Source organism: Pteronotus mesoamericanus, unplaced genomic scaffold, assembly GCF_021234165.1.
Source record: "Pteronotus mesoamericanus isolate MK-2021 breed Mesoamerican mustached bat unplaced genomic scaffold, CSHL_Meso_final scaffold_705, whole genome shotgun sequence".
NCBI lineage: Eukaryota > Metazoa > Chordata > Mammalia > Chiroptera > Mormoopidae > Pteronotus > Pteronotus mesoamericanus.
The window spans coordinates 4,268,870-4,285,391 of record NW_026555326.1 but is presented as its reverse complement, the minus strand read 5'-3'; the positions used below and the strand labels follow the sequence as shown (position 1 = coordinate 4,285,391).

The 16,522-nt window shown below is 45.6% G+C and overlaps 1 protein-coding gene across 1 annotated transcript; it reads right to left on the bottom strand.

Moving 5' to 3' along the window:
• Positions 1–639: 639 nt before the first annotated feature.
• On the bottom strand, positions 640–11,982 carry CUNH1orf116 (chromosome unknown C1orf116 homolog). Its single transcript, XM_054562806.1, has 4 exons — positions 11,888–11,982; positions 6,682–6,867; positions 4,190–4,367; positions 640–2,958 (listed from the first exon to the last, which is right to left on the bottom strand). Exons 2-4 carry the CDS (start codon positions 6,784–6,786, stop codon positions 1,427–1,429), a joined length of 1,815 nt encoding a protein of 604 aa, XP_054418781.1. The 5' UTR covers positions 6,787–6,867; positions 11,888–11,982; the 3' UTR covers positions 640–1,426.
• Between the last annotated feature and the right edge of the window lie 4,540 nt (positions 11,983–16,522).

Sequence of the window (16,522 nt, the reverse complement as noted above, 5' to 3'; positions counted from 1 at the left end):
GCAGGGGTCATATCTAACTATATCTGATCCCCAAGCTTGCATCCATAAGCTCACAAAACCCACCCATATTACTTTCTTTTGGCATTTTCTCAAGTCGTATAATTTGGTCAGGAAATTTGGGGTTAATAATGAGTTATTCTATTGCTACTTTCCAAAGGTAAAATAAAAAGCCATAACACTAAATGTGACATAAACAACATTTAATTTCTGATATTTCAGAAGAGGATCTTGGAGGGCCCTTGGGACACTGGGGACGCACACCACTGCTGCCTGAGGGAGGCTGCATGCAGCCTGGAGAGGCAACCGGGGGCCCCGCTCTGGGCCCCGCTCAGTGAGTAAGTGGCAGTGACCATGAATGAGTCACTTTCCTTCTCCAGTACGGCTGGATGTGAGCATCTCTAAGGTCCGTCCCAGCTCTGATATTCTATGAATAACTAGCAGAGAATGTACTGGGTTGATCTGCCCATTGGCACTGAGGAAGTTAAAAACTCTCTGTAAGAGCATGGGCAAGGCCAGAAACAGTTCTTCGCTGCCTCTGGGCTCAGGATCTCGTCTATCTCAATGTTGGCCCGGCCCTGGGGCCAATCATGAGCAGAACGAGACAGGGAGCGGAAATCACAGAATCTGGGATCTGTGCAGTTTCATACAGTTTGTTACTGAATTTGTCAAGTCCATGGACAAGGACCCTCCCCAATGGAGGTGTGCTGTTTGGCTGCTTATCCTGTCTTCTCAGACCAACAGGAGCTCTGTGGCTCAGTCAACCAAGAGTTTCTAGTTACAGGAATGTGTCCTATCCTTGGGGCCAGGAACAGCAAGAAGGCAGCAGGTGAAGAGAGAACAAACCAACACTTCTTGTCCCCAGACCCCTGTCCAGAAAGCCAGACTGAGAGAGTGATCCAGCAAGGTATGAGCCAGTCTCCATCCACTGTAGGAACTCTAGGAGACCCACATTTCAGGTGCTGCTGTATTTGCCCAATGTCACTGACACACACACAGTCTCAATTGACATTTATCCTCAGGCTTAGCCATCCGTCTCCACTCAGTTCTGGTTAGACTGAACTCTAACCAACCTGAGCAGAATTCTGAGCAATGACTCCTTGTGTCATATAAATAGCTTTGGTGATAGATATAGCCTAATACACACACACACACACACACACACACACACACACACACGGAAATCATCTTCAGGATGATTTGAGCAGGTACTCATTGGCACAACCACCCTGAGTATAGGCGTAGGCTTGGACTCCAGTTTCTTCTTCCCCTTCATCTGAGAGAGCAGAGCATCAGAAAGAAGACTACCCTTGCCCAGCTCTTGAGTAGTGAGGTGGGCAAGGCTCCTAGGTGGAGCCCTGAGTGTCTTCTTGTATGTCAGGAGGCAGGGAGGAGGTTGTGCGGGCCATGCTGGTGGCCAGGGCCTACTTTACTCCTTCAACAGTCCCAGCTTCTTCAGAGCCTCCCTTCTGTGCTCATCAGAGATACCTTTGGGGGAAATCTTGACACTGACACAGGTGGGTCGAGGCAACTTGTCACGGCTCTGTCCTTGGTAAGACAGGCGCTTGGAGCTCTGCTCCGGCTCCTGGTCAGACAACTTGCTCACCTGAATTCCTGCAAAGTCCTTCCCGGTGCCCAAAGAGGCAGGGCGGGGCCGGGAATTACGCAAGACATTGGGTGAGATCTTGTTCAAGAAGGAGTCTTTCCCCAGAGAGGTTCTGGTGTGGGGGCTGGAGTCTTTCTCAGCTGAGAGGTAGCTGCTCAGCCCCACTCCTGAACGCTCCAGTGTGTTGGACTTGAAGTTCATCTGTCTCAGGCCAGGGATGCTGCTTTCCTGGAGAGTCAGCCCTGAGTTTGCCTTTGGCTGAGTCAGGCGACTATTTACCCCTGAGGCCGTAGAGATGGAAATTGGCATGGATTTGGCTGCTGGAACCTTCCCTGGAGAAGAGCCCTGAGCTGGACCCGGAGCGGGAGCTTTTACTGGAGAAGGTCCCCGGGTTGGAGCAGGAGCTGAAGCCTTCCCTGCAGCAGGCACAGCTGCTGAGGCCTGAGTTGTGGGTTGTGCCAGAGCGGGAGCAGAAGCTGGAGCTGGGGAAGGGGATTGAGTCCCCTTGAGTCTAATGGAGCTGGCGGGCTTACTTAAGTGGAGACTGGGCTCTTCTTGGTCCTGGGGTAGCCCCAGCTTCTCCAGGGCTTCTTTGCGGGCTTTCCTTTGTTCCTGCAGGGAAGAGGAGACCAGGCCGGAATCTCCAGGGGCAGTCTCAGAGTGGCGGGAAAGCCAGTTCTGGGGATCACTGTGGAAACTGCTTCGGCTGCTCTTAAGAACAATATTAGGTGGCAGCTTCCGGGGCTTAGGCGTTGTGAGGGGGGCCAGCTGGGCACTTGGCTCGCCCTCTGATTGGGTGGGAACATCTGCAGCTCTCACATTCTGAGACGACATGGCAGGTGGAGGCTGAGGTTGTCCCGGTGCCCCCACTGAGACTTTCTCATTGGCTTTTTGGGACATGGCCTCTGAACAAGTCTCCTTTCTCTTCTGGGGGCTGTTTGACATATGGAGCTGGGGCGAGGGGTTCTTCTCCACTGGCCCTCCAGGCAGGTTACCTTTCCCACCCTGCTCTGGCTCGGCGTCCCGGAAAGCCTCTGGTGGGGGGATGAGAGCTGTGTCCAAATCAAGGGCCACCTCCTGGAGGGTGGCTGGAGCCTGGCTGGGCTCACTGCTCTGGCTGATCTGCTCTTTCTCAGTGTCTGGGATGAGCCTCTCAGACTTTCCTGGAAGGTGGCTATTAGTCTGGGTGGTGCTTTTCCCGAGGCTCTGGTTCCTGCCGATATGGATATTTCTGGGGAGGCTGTAGGAGCCAGATCTGAAGCTTGGGCCTTGGGGTTCAGGCAAATGTGATGAGCTGGACTGAGTTGCTCTCCTTTGGTCTAGTCTTTGCTGGCCGAAAATCTCCTCTGGATGTCCTGTGAGGGTCCGGGAGAATGGGCAAAGAAGAGAGGACAGAGGTGAGAACCCTACTGCCAAGGGAAAAGCAAATAGTTCCTGAACTCTGATCTCCAGTTTGCATGGATGGGTTTTGCCTTTGTTGTCTCTTTGCTTTTAAAGGGGCAGCACTCTTGTCTGGATATCATTTAGACTAACAGGTCAATACTAGCAGATTCCTTTCAACCAAGGATTAATTTTTCAGTATAGCTGGGGAAAGGGCAGCCCCAGACAGCTGCGTGTCCTTGATTCAGGCTCTTCCTCTGCAGCTGCACCAGGGTTGGGGGAGATTAAGGAGAGTCCAGCTATCTTGGGGCTCCCAGATAACTGAGTCCAATGGGAGCATCGGATATGAATGGCATAAACAGGTGATTTGCTCTTGATTTGCCTAGGCTTCTACCTTTTTCCACCTTCCTTTTCTAAAAGTACCTGGATGATTGTGTAATGGCCCATGTTCCCGCACGAGAGTGACATGGGTTCTTTCCTTCCAGTGAGCTAGTCAAGTGCATCAGGCCTACTGGGCGAGGGAGTTAATCTTAGGTGGCAATGAAGTCTCATGGCCCCATTTACCGCTCTAGCTTCAGGGAAGGTCTAACACATTATCAATAAAAATTTATTAAATGAATGAATAAATGATTGCAGCTTTGATACCATTGGGACTCTCCTCAGAAGTAAAGTGCTGCCCTACTCACCTGGACATACGGCCCCACACTCATGTGCTACCCTGTCCCCTTTCTACTCAGCCCAGCACCACTGGCTCTCCACACTCCCTCACAAGAGCCTCAAGGTGCCACCCACCCAGCGAAGGGAGCCCTTCCCTCTTCTTATCTCCCGTAGCCTCAGCCTCTGGGTCATCCAGATTAGCTCCCTAGACTGACTCAGTCTCTCTAGAGCCAACCATCCACCCCTCCCTCACCACTGTGGTTGTATCTGTTTAGAATTTCTCCATGAGTGGACGGGAGCTGGTCAAACCCCTTTCCCTCCCAGGCCTCTGGTACATATAGAAAGACATAGGAAGCTGGCTTGTCAGAAGTCCCTCCTTCCTCCAGGGACAAAGTTTTATTCTAGCCAGGAGAGTGGAGAGGAGCGTGGTCATTGTTTCTCCTGCCTGTGGCCCTTCGAGCAAAGTGCTAACAACGTGGAAAGTGGACAGCAGGATGTTCAGATTTTCTGGGTTTCACTAGAGGTGCTACCCCAGACTGTCTCTCTTACCCTGGGGAGCAGGCTGGATTTTGGGCAGTGCGCGGGGACTTTGGGGAGTTGTGGCTTGCTCGGACTCGTCAGTGGACAGTCCGCTGTCAGCCTCAGTATCCAATGAGCCAATGGTCTCCTCCAGGAAGAGCAAACACTCCTTCTCTTCAGCAGACAGGAAGTCGTAGCTGCTGTCACTCTGAGTGAGGAGAGGAGGAAGCAGAGGAGAAGGGAGCTGTGAGAGGGAGCTCTGCAGAAACTGGCGGGGCCTGAGCACCACCCTGTGCTGGGGAAGGAATGCTGAAGAGCTGGAAACCTTTCCACGATGCTACTCTGCCAACCTGCTGGAGTTGCTTCCTGAACCTGCAGGCCCCAGGGAGGGCTGAGGCTGCTCTCCCACTAGCACCCAGCTCTGGTAGCTGGGGAGACAAATGGCAAGTGGTCTTTCTTTCGCAGTCCCAAGTTCTACTTCCAATTTCTCTGTGTGGCCTGTGTCACATATTTCACTTCATGTGTCTCCAACTTAGCTTTAATTTATATGAGTGACATAAAGGTTTGACCTTCAGTTTGAATGGTACTGTTTTCAACTTTTCAAAGTACTTCTACATACCTGATTTGGCATGTCAAGGACAGTATGAGGACAAACAGGAAACACAGCCAACTACTGGCTGCCAAGCCAATGAGAACAGTGGTATGACTAGCCACAGATAAATTTACTAAATAATTTATACTTGACTGTGAAATGCATTCCACACAGGATTTTTTACCTTGTGTATTTACTTTCCTGATAGTATTTGGTTCTGCTAATATTCAAATAAGTGTGCATTTCTCAAGCAAATATTAACTTAAGAGGACAGGGCGAAGAAACTGGATGGGTATGGGGAGGGGAAAGCAATTTAGTATTAAATAAATATTAAGTAGATATTAAGTAAGTAATTTAATTATGAGAAAGGCCATAGGAATATCTGGAAAAAGTGCTGTGGTCATTTTGGATGGTTTCTGCCCACGTTCTGCAAGGCCAGGAAGATTCATGGAAGAGATACTCTCCAAACAAGAAGGCTGAAGGGAAATCCAAAAGGGGAAATGAGAACATATGAAATTTGGCCAGGGTCCTTCCCTGGCATCTTCTCCCTTCCCCCTAATATTGGAGATACTTCAGAGTTATGTATTCTCCAGGCCCACTCTGATGGCCAGGAGATTTCGGGACAGCCCTAAAAATATCCTGGGCAGAAGGATGGCTGTTGGAGTAACTCTTCCAGTCCCCAGACTCCTTGAAGAGCCATCTTCAGGTGACTGAGAAGCTCCAAACACAGCCCTTGGAAGCCCTGAAGCCGATGCCAGGGGTTCCCTGAACAAAGATCTCCTTTACTGCCCCCTTCCACCTAAAATAGCCTTGCCAGAGGTAAGCCAGCCCTGGACTTCTTGTTTGCGGATGATTCTCTTTGAAAACCTTTAATCCTGGTCGTACTCTGTGTCCAGTGGTCTCTAATTATTCACATTGGCCTCAGCCTTACAGAGGCAAAAATATGTCTCTGTCAAGAAGAAATTATATACAGATTGCCTGCACTTTGGATTTTGTGTGTTTGTGTGTGTGCTATTTTTTCTAATCCATTTTTACATATCAAAATTCATTGACTACATTAAACATCCTTGATGTATGGTAGAGACACTTATAATCCTTAATTTTTAAAATACCTCTAGAGGATATAAAGCCATAAAGTATAAATTCTCAGGCATAATTATGTATGTGACGAATCTCAACAAGAAAGGAATGCTTACATTTGGACACAGGGCAGATTTACTCTATCACACCAGCCATACAACAATTAAGATTTAAATTCATGCCCAGAAAAATTACAGTTTATTATGTGCCACTCACAAATAATTAAACATAGTGAGTTTGGAACAGTCTCAATCTCTGCTCACAGATAGACTATTTCTTTTCTACATACAGACAAGTGCTAAGTGCTTATATGAGTTTCATTTACTTCCACCTAAGAACTCTATGAATTCAGGTTTAATGTTATCCCCATTTAAAACTAAGGAGACTAAAGCTTAAAGAAATTAATTAATTTGCCTAAGGTCATACAGCTTATACTAGGAAACACAGATCCATTTGGCTCTAGAACCCAGGCTCTGAATTACTCTACTCTGTCTGATCTTTTTAAAGACTGAAGTAATGCCGCTAATTGCAGAGAACCTCAGGAATCCATGTGCTACAAGGATCTACATTCTAGTTTCCACCATGACAGATTACTGGCCGGCTCTCTCACCTCAATTCACATCCTCAACCTCATGAAAACTAAAAAAGGTCTCATTTGCCCTGTTGCACTCTGGGGTTTTCTATGGAACCAGGAGTGACTCAGAGGCAGAAAGCATCAGTTGGTATGATTCACTCCCTGACAAGGAAGATGAAAGAGAAGGAGCAGTGAGACAGGACGGTGGTGGGCAGGGCGGGACAGGGCAGGGCAGGTGTGCGGGGAGCAGGCCAGGCTGCAGGACAGAGTACGTACAGATCCAGAGTGGGTGGAGGTGGTGCTCGTCATGCTGTTCCAGCTGCCGACGCGGGTCACAGGTTCCGAGCCAGGCCCCTCTGGCCACAGCTCCCTCTCGGGCATTGCCAGAAGCAAGGTGCAGGGACGGTGAAAGGGGCTCCCAGAGGGGAAGCGAGGGGAAGCGCAGAATGTCCCAAGCTGGGCCTGAAAAGAAAAGAATCAAAGCCATGTGTGAGCCAACCTGGGCTCTGGCAAGGCTCTGCCCAGGCCCAGGGACAGCATGGTGGCAGGGACACCAAGCAAGCAAAGAGCTGGAAGGGGCCATGGACAGCCATTACCCAAACCCAAACGCCCCAGCCCGCATGGAAGGACACAAGCTGGCTCACATACATGCAGAAGGACGGGCTTGGGGGGTGAAGAGGCAGTCTTGGCAGAAAGGAAATCCCATCACTTCCTTTAGTCACCCTTCTCTTTGAACTAGGGAGCTTACTCTGCATTCTCATTGCTACGAACAATAAATATCAGAGGGGTTAATAGTTTAGATTCTGGAGGTAGTTGGATCTGGGTTCAAATCACAGTTTAGCCACTTACAGTTATGTGACTTGAAGCAAATGACTCTGAGTTTGTTTTTCCTCCTTAAATAGGGTTAATGTAAGGATTAAATGAGAACAGTACAATTTAGCTAGTAGTAAATACTCAAACACTTAATGAAAAACTACTACTATCCTTATAATAAGAAAGAGACAAAATCCATCTAGAGTCAAATAAATCGAAGTAAAAGGAAACAAGAGCTTAGAAAAGAGGGGCCTGGGTTAAATGGGAGACCATAGGCTTGAAAGAAGGAACAGGGCCCTTAATAGTACCAACTCCATAGGATTGTTTTGAACATATGACACAATTCTCCATGTAAAACACTTGTGCAGCGCATGGCCCAGTTGCTAGCTGCTATCATAGTCAACATCACCAACGTCATTATGACAGCCACTGCCACAGCCACTGCCACAGCCACCATTAGCTCCCTAGCCTGGGATACACACACACAGCGCCTACAGTGGTTGGCACAAACCCAATTTCCCTCTCGTGCATCACCACTGTTGAACTTATTGCAATGAGTGTTCCTAACATTTGTCAAATGAGCAAGAGCAATGTCTTATATAGTTTCTTCCCAACTGCAATTCCTAGGGGAAAAAAGTTTCATTGCGCCAATAACAAAGTAATAACAAAGGAGGGCAATGTCATCTTTCTTCTGAAAATCACAAGGACTTTCTCATTCCTGTGTGCGAAACACTCCAACAGAGTTGGAAAGGCCAGGGTGACTCTCCTATATGAAAATGAAATTCTAAAAGAATAAAGATTAAAAGACAGGCCAAACAGAGAGCTGGTGGAGAGGTAGAATCCATAATATAGAATACAGTCTGATTTTGAATCCATATTTTCTCTACAACACCATATCTTATTTTCTACCATCTTTTCTACCCTTCCAATACTAGGTAAAATGTCCTAGGAAAATGTGTTCTATTTGAGATCTTGGGACTTGGGATTTGCATTCCAGGTCTAGTTGTCCCTTTGCCAATAACTCCTCCCAGTGCCAGAGTCAGGTTTGGGCTGTACTGGGTGAGTCAGCCGGCCAGCTCTGCAGAGCTGACAAGTACAAGGCCTCACAAAGCTCCTCTCCTACTTGGGAGAAGGCCCTCAGGTGGAGCAGAGAGGGAGGGGCAAGACAATGGGAAATGAAGAAGGAAGATCCCTAATGACACATGTAATTTATGAGGGTGCAGAGCCTCTCAGGAGATAGAGAGGAACCAGGAGGGACAGAGATGCCAAAGACGTCCAATGATAAGTTACCTTGGGCAAGACAGCCCCTGGGTTTCCTTCATGAGGTTAGTTCCCCAATATCCAGAGCCACAAAGAAACAGAAAGATGAGAAATCATGTGAATGAAGTTCTGCCACCTTGGCTATACACTCACAGACAACTGTCTGGGTTCGGAGAGTACCAACTCTGTTAACACTCCATGGGACTGAGGCCATTGCCACCAAAAGGATCCATCTCTCATCAGCCTAGGCACATGGAAGGCACTCAAAAAATGCTAGATGAATAAACTCGTCATCATTTTAGTGTCTATTGGGTTAAGCTATTGGAAGACCTCTTTTTTGGCTTCTACCCTATTACTATAAACTCTAAAATATATTTCCTAGAGGATACATGGCTCAGTGGAATTTGGGCAATGCTTTCAGTCAGACTAACAGGCTGGGTGTGCACTGTTTCCAAGAAGCAAGTGTACATCTAAGGGTCTAGTTTTTGACTCCAGTTTTCTTATCTGTAAAACTAGGGCAGTAAATATTACAAGTGGCACACTGTAATTAATATAATATCTCTGTGAATAGGTGAGAGGACGCTGCCTCTTCCTTTCAGAGAAAATCACTACCCATGTTTTTCCAAGTACACTTCAGCTTTTATAGTCATTTGCTAGCCCATCCTTCCTCCCAGGGTGCCTATTACACTTTCCTTTCAAAACCAGGATGGCCTGAAGCAGCTGGAAGAGGTAGAAACAGTATGCATAGCACTGCTTCAAAAAACATAGCATGGTGTAGCTTACAAAGTGCTTTAGACATGCTGGCTAGATCTTCAGAATAACCTTACGACGTGGGCAGGATGAGACATTTTCATTCAACAGGTGGGAAAGCTGGAGCTCCTCCCACATCCCCTCCATAAGGGAAGGAAGAGCTGCACACACAGGGCAGCCTGTGGACCCTGGCCCTCCAGAGGGCATCTCAGACTGTCCAGATGCAAGAGGGCCATGTGCTGAAAGAAGGGTCATTGGCTGCCCCTGACTAATCACTGAAAGCCCTACAGTCACCCTTCTTCTAACTTATCCCTTAACCCCTGTACATCATTTAGTTCAGCTTTATGCTTCCAAGCCAGGTTTTGCCCCAACAGTAGACATTTCCACAGTAAAGAAATGACATCAAATGCCATTGATAATCATATCATCAGGCACTACGTAACCACTGCAGAGATGAACTGAACCTGAAACCAGAGCTGAATGAGCCCGGAAGTGCTTGCACCTTGTCTCCACACCTTGTTTTCTGACACAAAGAGCCTGAACTGTGAACAAGTCTTCTTTCCCCACTTCCACCCTCCCTCATTGGTTTGGTCTGATCTGGTGCTGCATTTCCTTCACCAACTTTACAACCTTGAAACCTGGGGCTATTTTAGGGCAACTATCGAAACCTCAGGTATTTCATCCTGATAAGAAGCCTGAGAAACAAGCAAAACACTCAGGTGAGAATTTGGTATCTTTTAACCCTTCACCCCTTCGGAGGCCTTGAGGGAGGAGAGAATGGGTTAGCAAATGTGCACAGCCTATAGTCAGGGCCTGCAAAGGCACATTAAATATTAACTACACCACTAACGCCAGCCAAGCCTTGGAGGAGAGTAAATAAATAGCATGTGGAATTCTGGCATCTGAAGAGGGTGGGGTGGAGAGAATGCTTCAGCCCCATTCCAGTTTGGTTTCTCTATACCTTCTAAATAGACTCCTCCCATGAGCCCATACCCAAATCCTCCAAGAGCTCAGCCTCCTTCCCTGGTAGTCAAGGAGGGTGTCTATTTCTCTCAGACCAGGTGTCTGCACTTTTCGCTGACTACCCAGAAGTGTGCCTCAGGCTGGAGAACATTCCAAGAAAACTGCCAGGAATACTACAAGTTGCCCTGCATGTGTTGCTCTCTCTAAGAGCACATGGGCAGGTTTGTGTGTGTGTTAAGGCAACACTACAATCTCCATTTTCACCATGGTGTTTGAGGGAAGGAGTTAGTAGAAACCTCTGCACAAAAGAGCTCTGTTCGATACTGCAGGTTATCTTTACTGCTGACAGGTTCGCCGTCTACGGCAGCCCTCCGCCAGTGAGTGTGGTGGGCCAGCTCTGTGGCGTGGACTGAGTTAAAGGCTAAAGCTCCAGCTGACGGGACTGGAAATCTAATACAAGGGTTGGCAAAAGTGGGTTTACAGTTGTTCGTTTGGAAGATTAAACAATAGGTAATAAATAATAAAAAAATAGATTCTGTGTTTTGAGTACTCACGACAACTGTATAGCCACAGATATGGGCCAACCCTGTATATTCACGCAGAGCTTGTGTGTGTCAGGCCCTGGGAGCCTGGCATGGGGGTCTCCCCCATTCCCTCTTTCCTGCAGCAGGAGAAGGGAGGAAAAGAGGCAAAGTTACAGACCAGAGTGTTAACCCCCCAAGGTGGCAAATGGAGGTCTGACTTACTATTCTGACCTGACATCTACATCCAGCTTCCTTGTGTAGTAAACCTGCCAAACATGCTGCCAACTGGGACACCTGACAGAAAATAAACAAAACCACTTCACTGGTCTGGTTCTCCTTCCTGTGGGCACTGCTGCGCTCCTTTGCCCTACTCAGAACTTCTACCAGAGTCGACATGCTACCATGAAATATTAATGTGGGTGATGTCCCAGCACAGCCAGGTAGCTTTCTGTTTGCCAGTCTCTCTGCCTTTTAACAGGTAAAGTCAGAAAATTAATTGAATGGAACCCTAATAAACTGGACTCTGCAACTAGATTATCCATGGATTTTCCAGAGATGAGCTGGTAGCCTGAGCTGGAGGTTTCCCAATGTAACCAAACGTCACATCCCCTTACAAACAACGGAGCAGAACTTATGCCTTACACGCTGCCATTATCACATTGCCATAATTGAACACACACACACTGCACCCTTTACTTAAATAAAGACAGGTGAGAAATTGATAAAGCCATGGGAGAATTTCCTGTTAGAAATGCAATGGAAAACCACTCTTCTCCCCCTGGCGAGAAGATTTCTGTACTACATTTTGACTTCTCTACTCCAACTATTCTCTTCCAAAGTCACAACTCAATTTGAGTTTCTCAGAGATGGAAATTTCCGAAACAAACTGATTTTCCCTCCCTGTGTCTGCACAATATGCTTATCCAACCTAAATAGGCAGATTAAAAAAAGCATTCCAGCCCTCATCTCCATAAAAGCACTTCAGTCCAACCTTTTCTGATCCCCGTTGGCCTGTGAGAGTTGAGGAACAGACAGGAAAGCCCCCTAGCTGGGGTGCACAGGGCTCCCCACAACCCTGTAGCTCTGAGTTCCCATAGAGCAGCCACTCTCGCCCTCCATCCACCCCCCACCTTTCTACAGAATAAGCAGTAGTTGGTTAACGATGGACTCACCTTCACTGAGTGGCAGGCAGAAGAGAGGAAAGAAATACCCCTGTATTTCAAAGGGCAGAAACGGAGACAAGGAGACAGAGCCTGCTTCCCCTGCCTCCTACAGTTTTCTTCTTTTGACCTCTTCCTGACTTACCTGGACAGGTAAATGCTTCATCAGTGCTGGCTCACCCCACCCTGCTACTGACTCACAGCCAATCCCAGCCTTCCCTCCCTACTTCTCATTCCAGCTGTTTCTCCAGGGAGGGCACTGCTGTTCTCACTTAGCCAATCATCTCTTGCCATCCCTTCCCCCATTTAGAGCCAATAAAGAGCCCTTGGAAAAAGGAGGGCTGGAAGGCGGAGGGACTGCTTTGGGCTGAGACTGGGAAAGGCAAGTTGGCAGGGAGGGAGGGAGGGAATAGGCAAAAAATTTTTTAATCTTCATAGGAAGAAACACAGTCCACTGGATAGTGTGCTTTTTTTTATGTATGTCTGAAACTTGGTTTTCTATCTGGAGCCTTCTTCCACTTGAAACTACGTATTCCCCTGAATTCCCCAAGTTAAAATTCCCAGGGGCCAGTCTTGTTCATTTAATGGCTTTTCTAGTCTTTCAGAATCCCTGTCATCCTTAAGCCTTTTCCTAGCAACTCATAGTGTTTCAGACTCCACTCAGGACTGCTGAAGATGTATACAGTAGGGATGCCAGAGCTGACGCACCCTTATCCCCCACAATTTGCCAAGGGCCTTCTTGGCCTTATTTATTTCTAGGGGAAATAAACCATTTTCTCCTCTGAGAGGTCCCTGATGAAAAGCGACTGGACAGCCCCAAAGGAGGGAACATGCTCAGTGTCATTTGGGTCTCTGGTTTCTTAGCTGTCATGGAAGGTAGCAGTAAGTATTAATAAATAAAAACAAAGTAGGCTCCCAACCAGTTTAGCAACTCCTGTCTCCTTCCATGGCAGATTTTTGGCACCTGTAGTTAACCTGAAGAGAGGCGGGAGAAGGGAGTAGGTGGAAGAATCCAATGTTTTCAGGAAGAACTCTCCCTCCAGGTATGAAGGACAGTTTTACCAGATACAACTTTTGGCCTGGAAGCTGATTTTTCCTGATTATAGGTTATCCTCGATATCAAAAGGGCAGAAAGAAAAATGAAAATCAATGCACATAACAACTGCCAACTTTTATAAAGCTCTTGCTATACCCTGGTATTGTTCTGTACTAAGCATTTTCATCCCTCATTTCATTTAATCTTTATTTCAACTTCAAAATGTAGATGCTGTTAATATCCAAATTTTATAGGGAGGTCACATAGCCAGGGGGGAGAGCAGAGATTTCAATTTAGGCACTATGATATCAAACTCACTATGTATTAGTATGATGCCAGTCAGCCTCTATCTTAGGAGAAAATCCTAAGTGGAAATGAGAAATACACAGATAATTTGCAGGTCTGATTCTAGCCATTAGATTCATCCTTTCTCATCTCATTTCTGTCTTGGAGCTTTTCGTATCTTATATGACAAGATGACACATGGCTTTCATCTTTTCTCTTTCTATGGTCATCGTTGGTTAGGAAATAAGAAGAGCAATGACCCAGAGGGCAAAGTGGAGAGGAGGCAGGGCAGGACTGATGAGGAGGAAGGAGGTTTGAGGAAGCCAAAACCAGTACCCTATCAGCGGCATATGGATAACAGAGCTTACTGAGCATAAGAGCGATGACCTCTCTTCCTGATGTGCCATTCAAACATGTATGATATCATAATACTAATAAAACAAGAAGGCATCTCCTAATCAGGTGTTCAATGCAGCTAGAGTTACACCCATGGATGAAGTCACTGAAGTTGATCCAGCTGCATAGATGTGTAATTTGAACATTTGCTAAAAAAAAAAATTAAATAAATAAAATGAATTGACTTGTGAGCATTAACCTCAAAGATATAGTAGATATAGTCTTGTGAATACAGTTTTTCAGTATATAATGAATTTGGGATAATTAAGAAGAGCTCTTGTCTTTTACAGGTAGAAGTGGGGACATAGACAAAATGACCTTTCTGCCCTCTTTCCTTTTAGGCATCTTTTTTTGAAAATTATAAAATATTTCAGATACGTTGTATGACAAGCACCATTGTACCTAATACCCAGTTCAAGAACTAGAACATGAACAGTTGAAATTATGTACAAGTTTCACCCCCTCCCTCCTCTCCTGCTGCCTTAAAACACACATATATCCCAGCCGAAATAAATCACTATCATGAATTAGGTGGTTTTTTACGCTTTAATTTATTTATTTTTAGAGAGAGTGGAAGTGAGGGAGAAAAAGAGGGAGAAAAAAGTCAATGTGTGGTTGCCTGTTGAGCGCGCCCTATTGGAGACCTGGCCTGTAACTCTGGTATGTGCCCTGACTGGAAATTGAACCAGTGACACTTTGGGCCGGTTCACTCAATCCACTGAACCACACCAGTCAGGGTGAATTTTTTTTTTTTTTTATTCTCATGTCTTTAAATGTTTTACCCTGTAATCTTTCTTGCTTTTGCTTTGCTTTCTTGGAAAAATACCGAGATTCTAAGGTTCCAAGAATTGGGAAAGGGGGTCTGGGCTAGGGGAAGAAAATGACTTCCAAAATCAGAAATCTCTGAAAGACTAAGGTTCCCTGGTTGATGATGCAGGCCATCTTTTGAGGAGGAGTGTGTGTCATTGCTCTTCGTGTCCGAATTCTTGTTTGATGACCTAACTCTGTGCAATCCAATTACAGTTCAGCTTGCCTGACTCATCTGTGTCCTCAGTCTTTCTCCATCCTGGAATGCTGCTATGGTGCAGTCATCTCCTCGATTGTCAGAGACTGGTTTACAATTTCTTTTCTCTGTACAACGTCTCGGTGAGGTACCTCACTTCCCCTGCTCAAGCACACTTCTACACACACACACAACTTCAAAACTAAAATATACCACAGGTAGTCACTGGTCAATCTCTCCTCTTTGGATACCTTATAAAGTTGATCTCTCTGCAAAATACTTGTGGACCTCCATTCTATATCATATTATATCCATAATGGATATCCTCCATTATGGTCACATTCTATTTTTCTTCCCCCTTTTTTTAAATAAAGGAAAAAGGAAGTTACTTTGAACATGTATTATCATCCTCCCTAAGAAACACTGGGTACCCACTATGTTTGTGGTATTGCGCATGTTACAATATGCTGGGTTTCTAACATATTGAGGGGAGGGAAGGGTTTGGTTTTTTTTTTTTTTTTAATTTCTTTTTCTTTTTTCTTTTTTTTTAAACTTTTTTTGGAGGAAAAGTTTTATTCCTCAGGTAGCAAGAGCGGCTTTAAAGAGAAAAGAGCTAGGGAAGGATTCAGATAAGGGTGGTTAGAATTTGGAATTAATAGGCCACATTAAGACATGAATTAGATCACCAAGTTCTCACCAAAGTGATATTAGAGTTAAGCCTAAAATAATTAGATGGAAACCAAAGGGTGTAATTAAGTAGATTTGGATGGAGTTCTGCAATTGCTTAATCATTAAGTAGTTCCTAGGAGATTTCTCCCTTTCTTTGAGAGCAGTGTTACTTTGGCCCACCTATCATGGAAATTTAGAGGATTCAGTAGTTTTTTTCCTCCCAGTGCTAATGAAAGTTTGAGGGCTGAGGTCATCTTTTAGCATCAGGGGGTTCTGTAAGAAACACAAAATCTTAACATGTTCAAAATTGAACTAATCTTGCACCTCCCCCTCAAATCTGTGTTCTCCTCCTCTATCTGCATGCCAGCTAATAGCATCACTAAACCTACTCTCACTCAGACTCAATGCATCAGAGCACTCCTGCCATATCCCCTGTCTCCTGTGAGATTGCTCTTATATCTCTTTTCAGCTCTTCATCCTCCGTACTCTGGTTCAGGACTTCACTATATGTATGATTACGGGTCATTAAAGAAAGAAGAGACTACAGAAATGCCTTGTTTTATGTCTTCCATTTTATAGATGTTCATGTGAATTTCATTCCTTTCAAAATGCTTTGACGTATTTTTATATCATTCAAGATGAAATTCTAAGTACCTGTATGACATAAAAAGACCTTCGTAGGCTGGTGTCTCCTATGACATATTCATCCATATTCTAAAAAAAATCTTTTTTCAGAGAGAGGGGAAGTGGGGGAAAAAGACTAGGAGAGAAACATTGCTCTGTTGTGCATGAGCCCCAGTTGGGGACCTGGCCTGCAATCCAGGCATATACCCTGACCAGGAATTAAACTGGGAACCTTTTGGTTCACTGGCTAGTGCTTAATCCCCTGAGCCACAACAGCCAGGGAAGGAGCTCTTGAACTTTTGCTGTCATGCATATACCCAAGTCTGAGCTACTATGAAGGCCCCCAGCTGATGATGTTTTATATTGCATTGATTTAAAACATCTGGCAATAGTCTAACCTATTTTTTTCTCTTAAAATGCTCCTAAAATTCTTTATGTTATTTACTTATTATTGTGGATATCTCAAATTGTTTAATAAATAATAATTATCAGGTTTAACACTATTTACAATAAACTATACATATAACAAATATTCAATACTGGAAAATTCCAGGGATAATATTTGGATCTCTCATCAAGCTCCTAAGAGCTCTACAAAGAAAATTTGTTGAAACAACAAATTTAAGAATTTATT

Excerpts from the sequence above, each read along its gene's own strand:
- CUNH1orf116 (XM_054562806.1), bottom strand. The coding sequence starts at position 6,786 with ATGCCCGAGAGGGAGCTGTGGCCAGAGGGGCCTGGCTCGGAACCTGTG. Across the intron at positions 4,368-6,681 it reads CCTCCACCCACTCTGGATCT|AGTGACAGCAGCTACGACTT; the intron begins GTACGTACTCTG and ends CTCCTCACTCAG. Across the intron at positions 2,959-4,189 it reads AATCCAGCCTGCTCCCCAGG|GACATCCAGAGGAGATTTTC; the intron begins GTAAGAGAGACA and ends GGACCCTCACAG.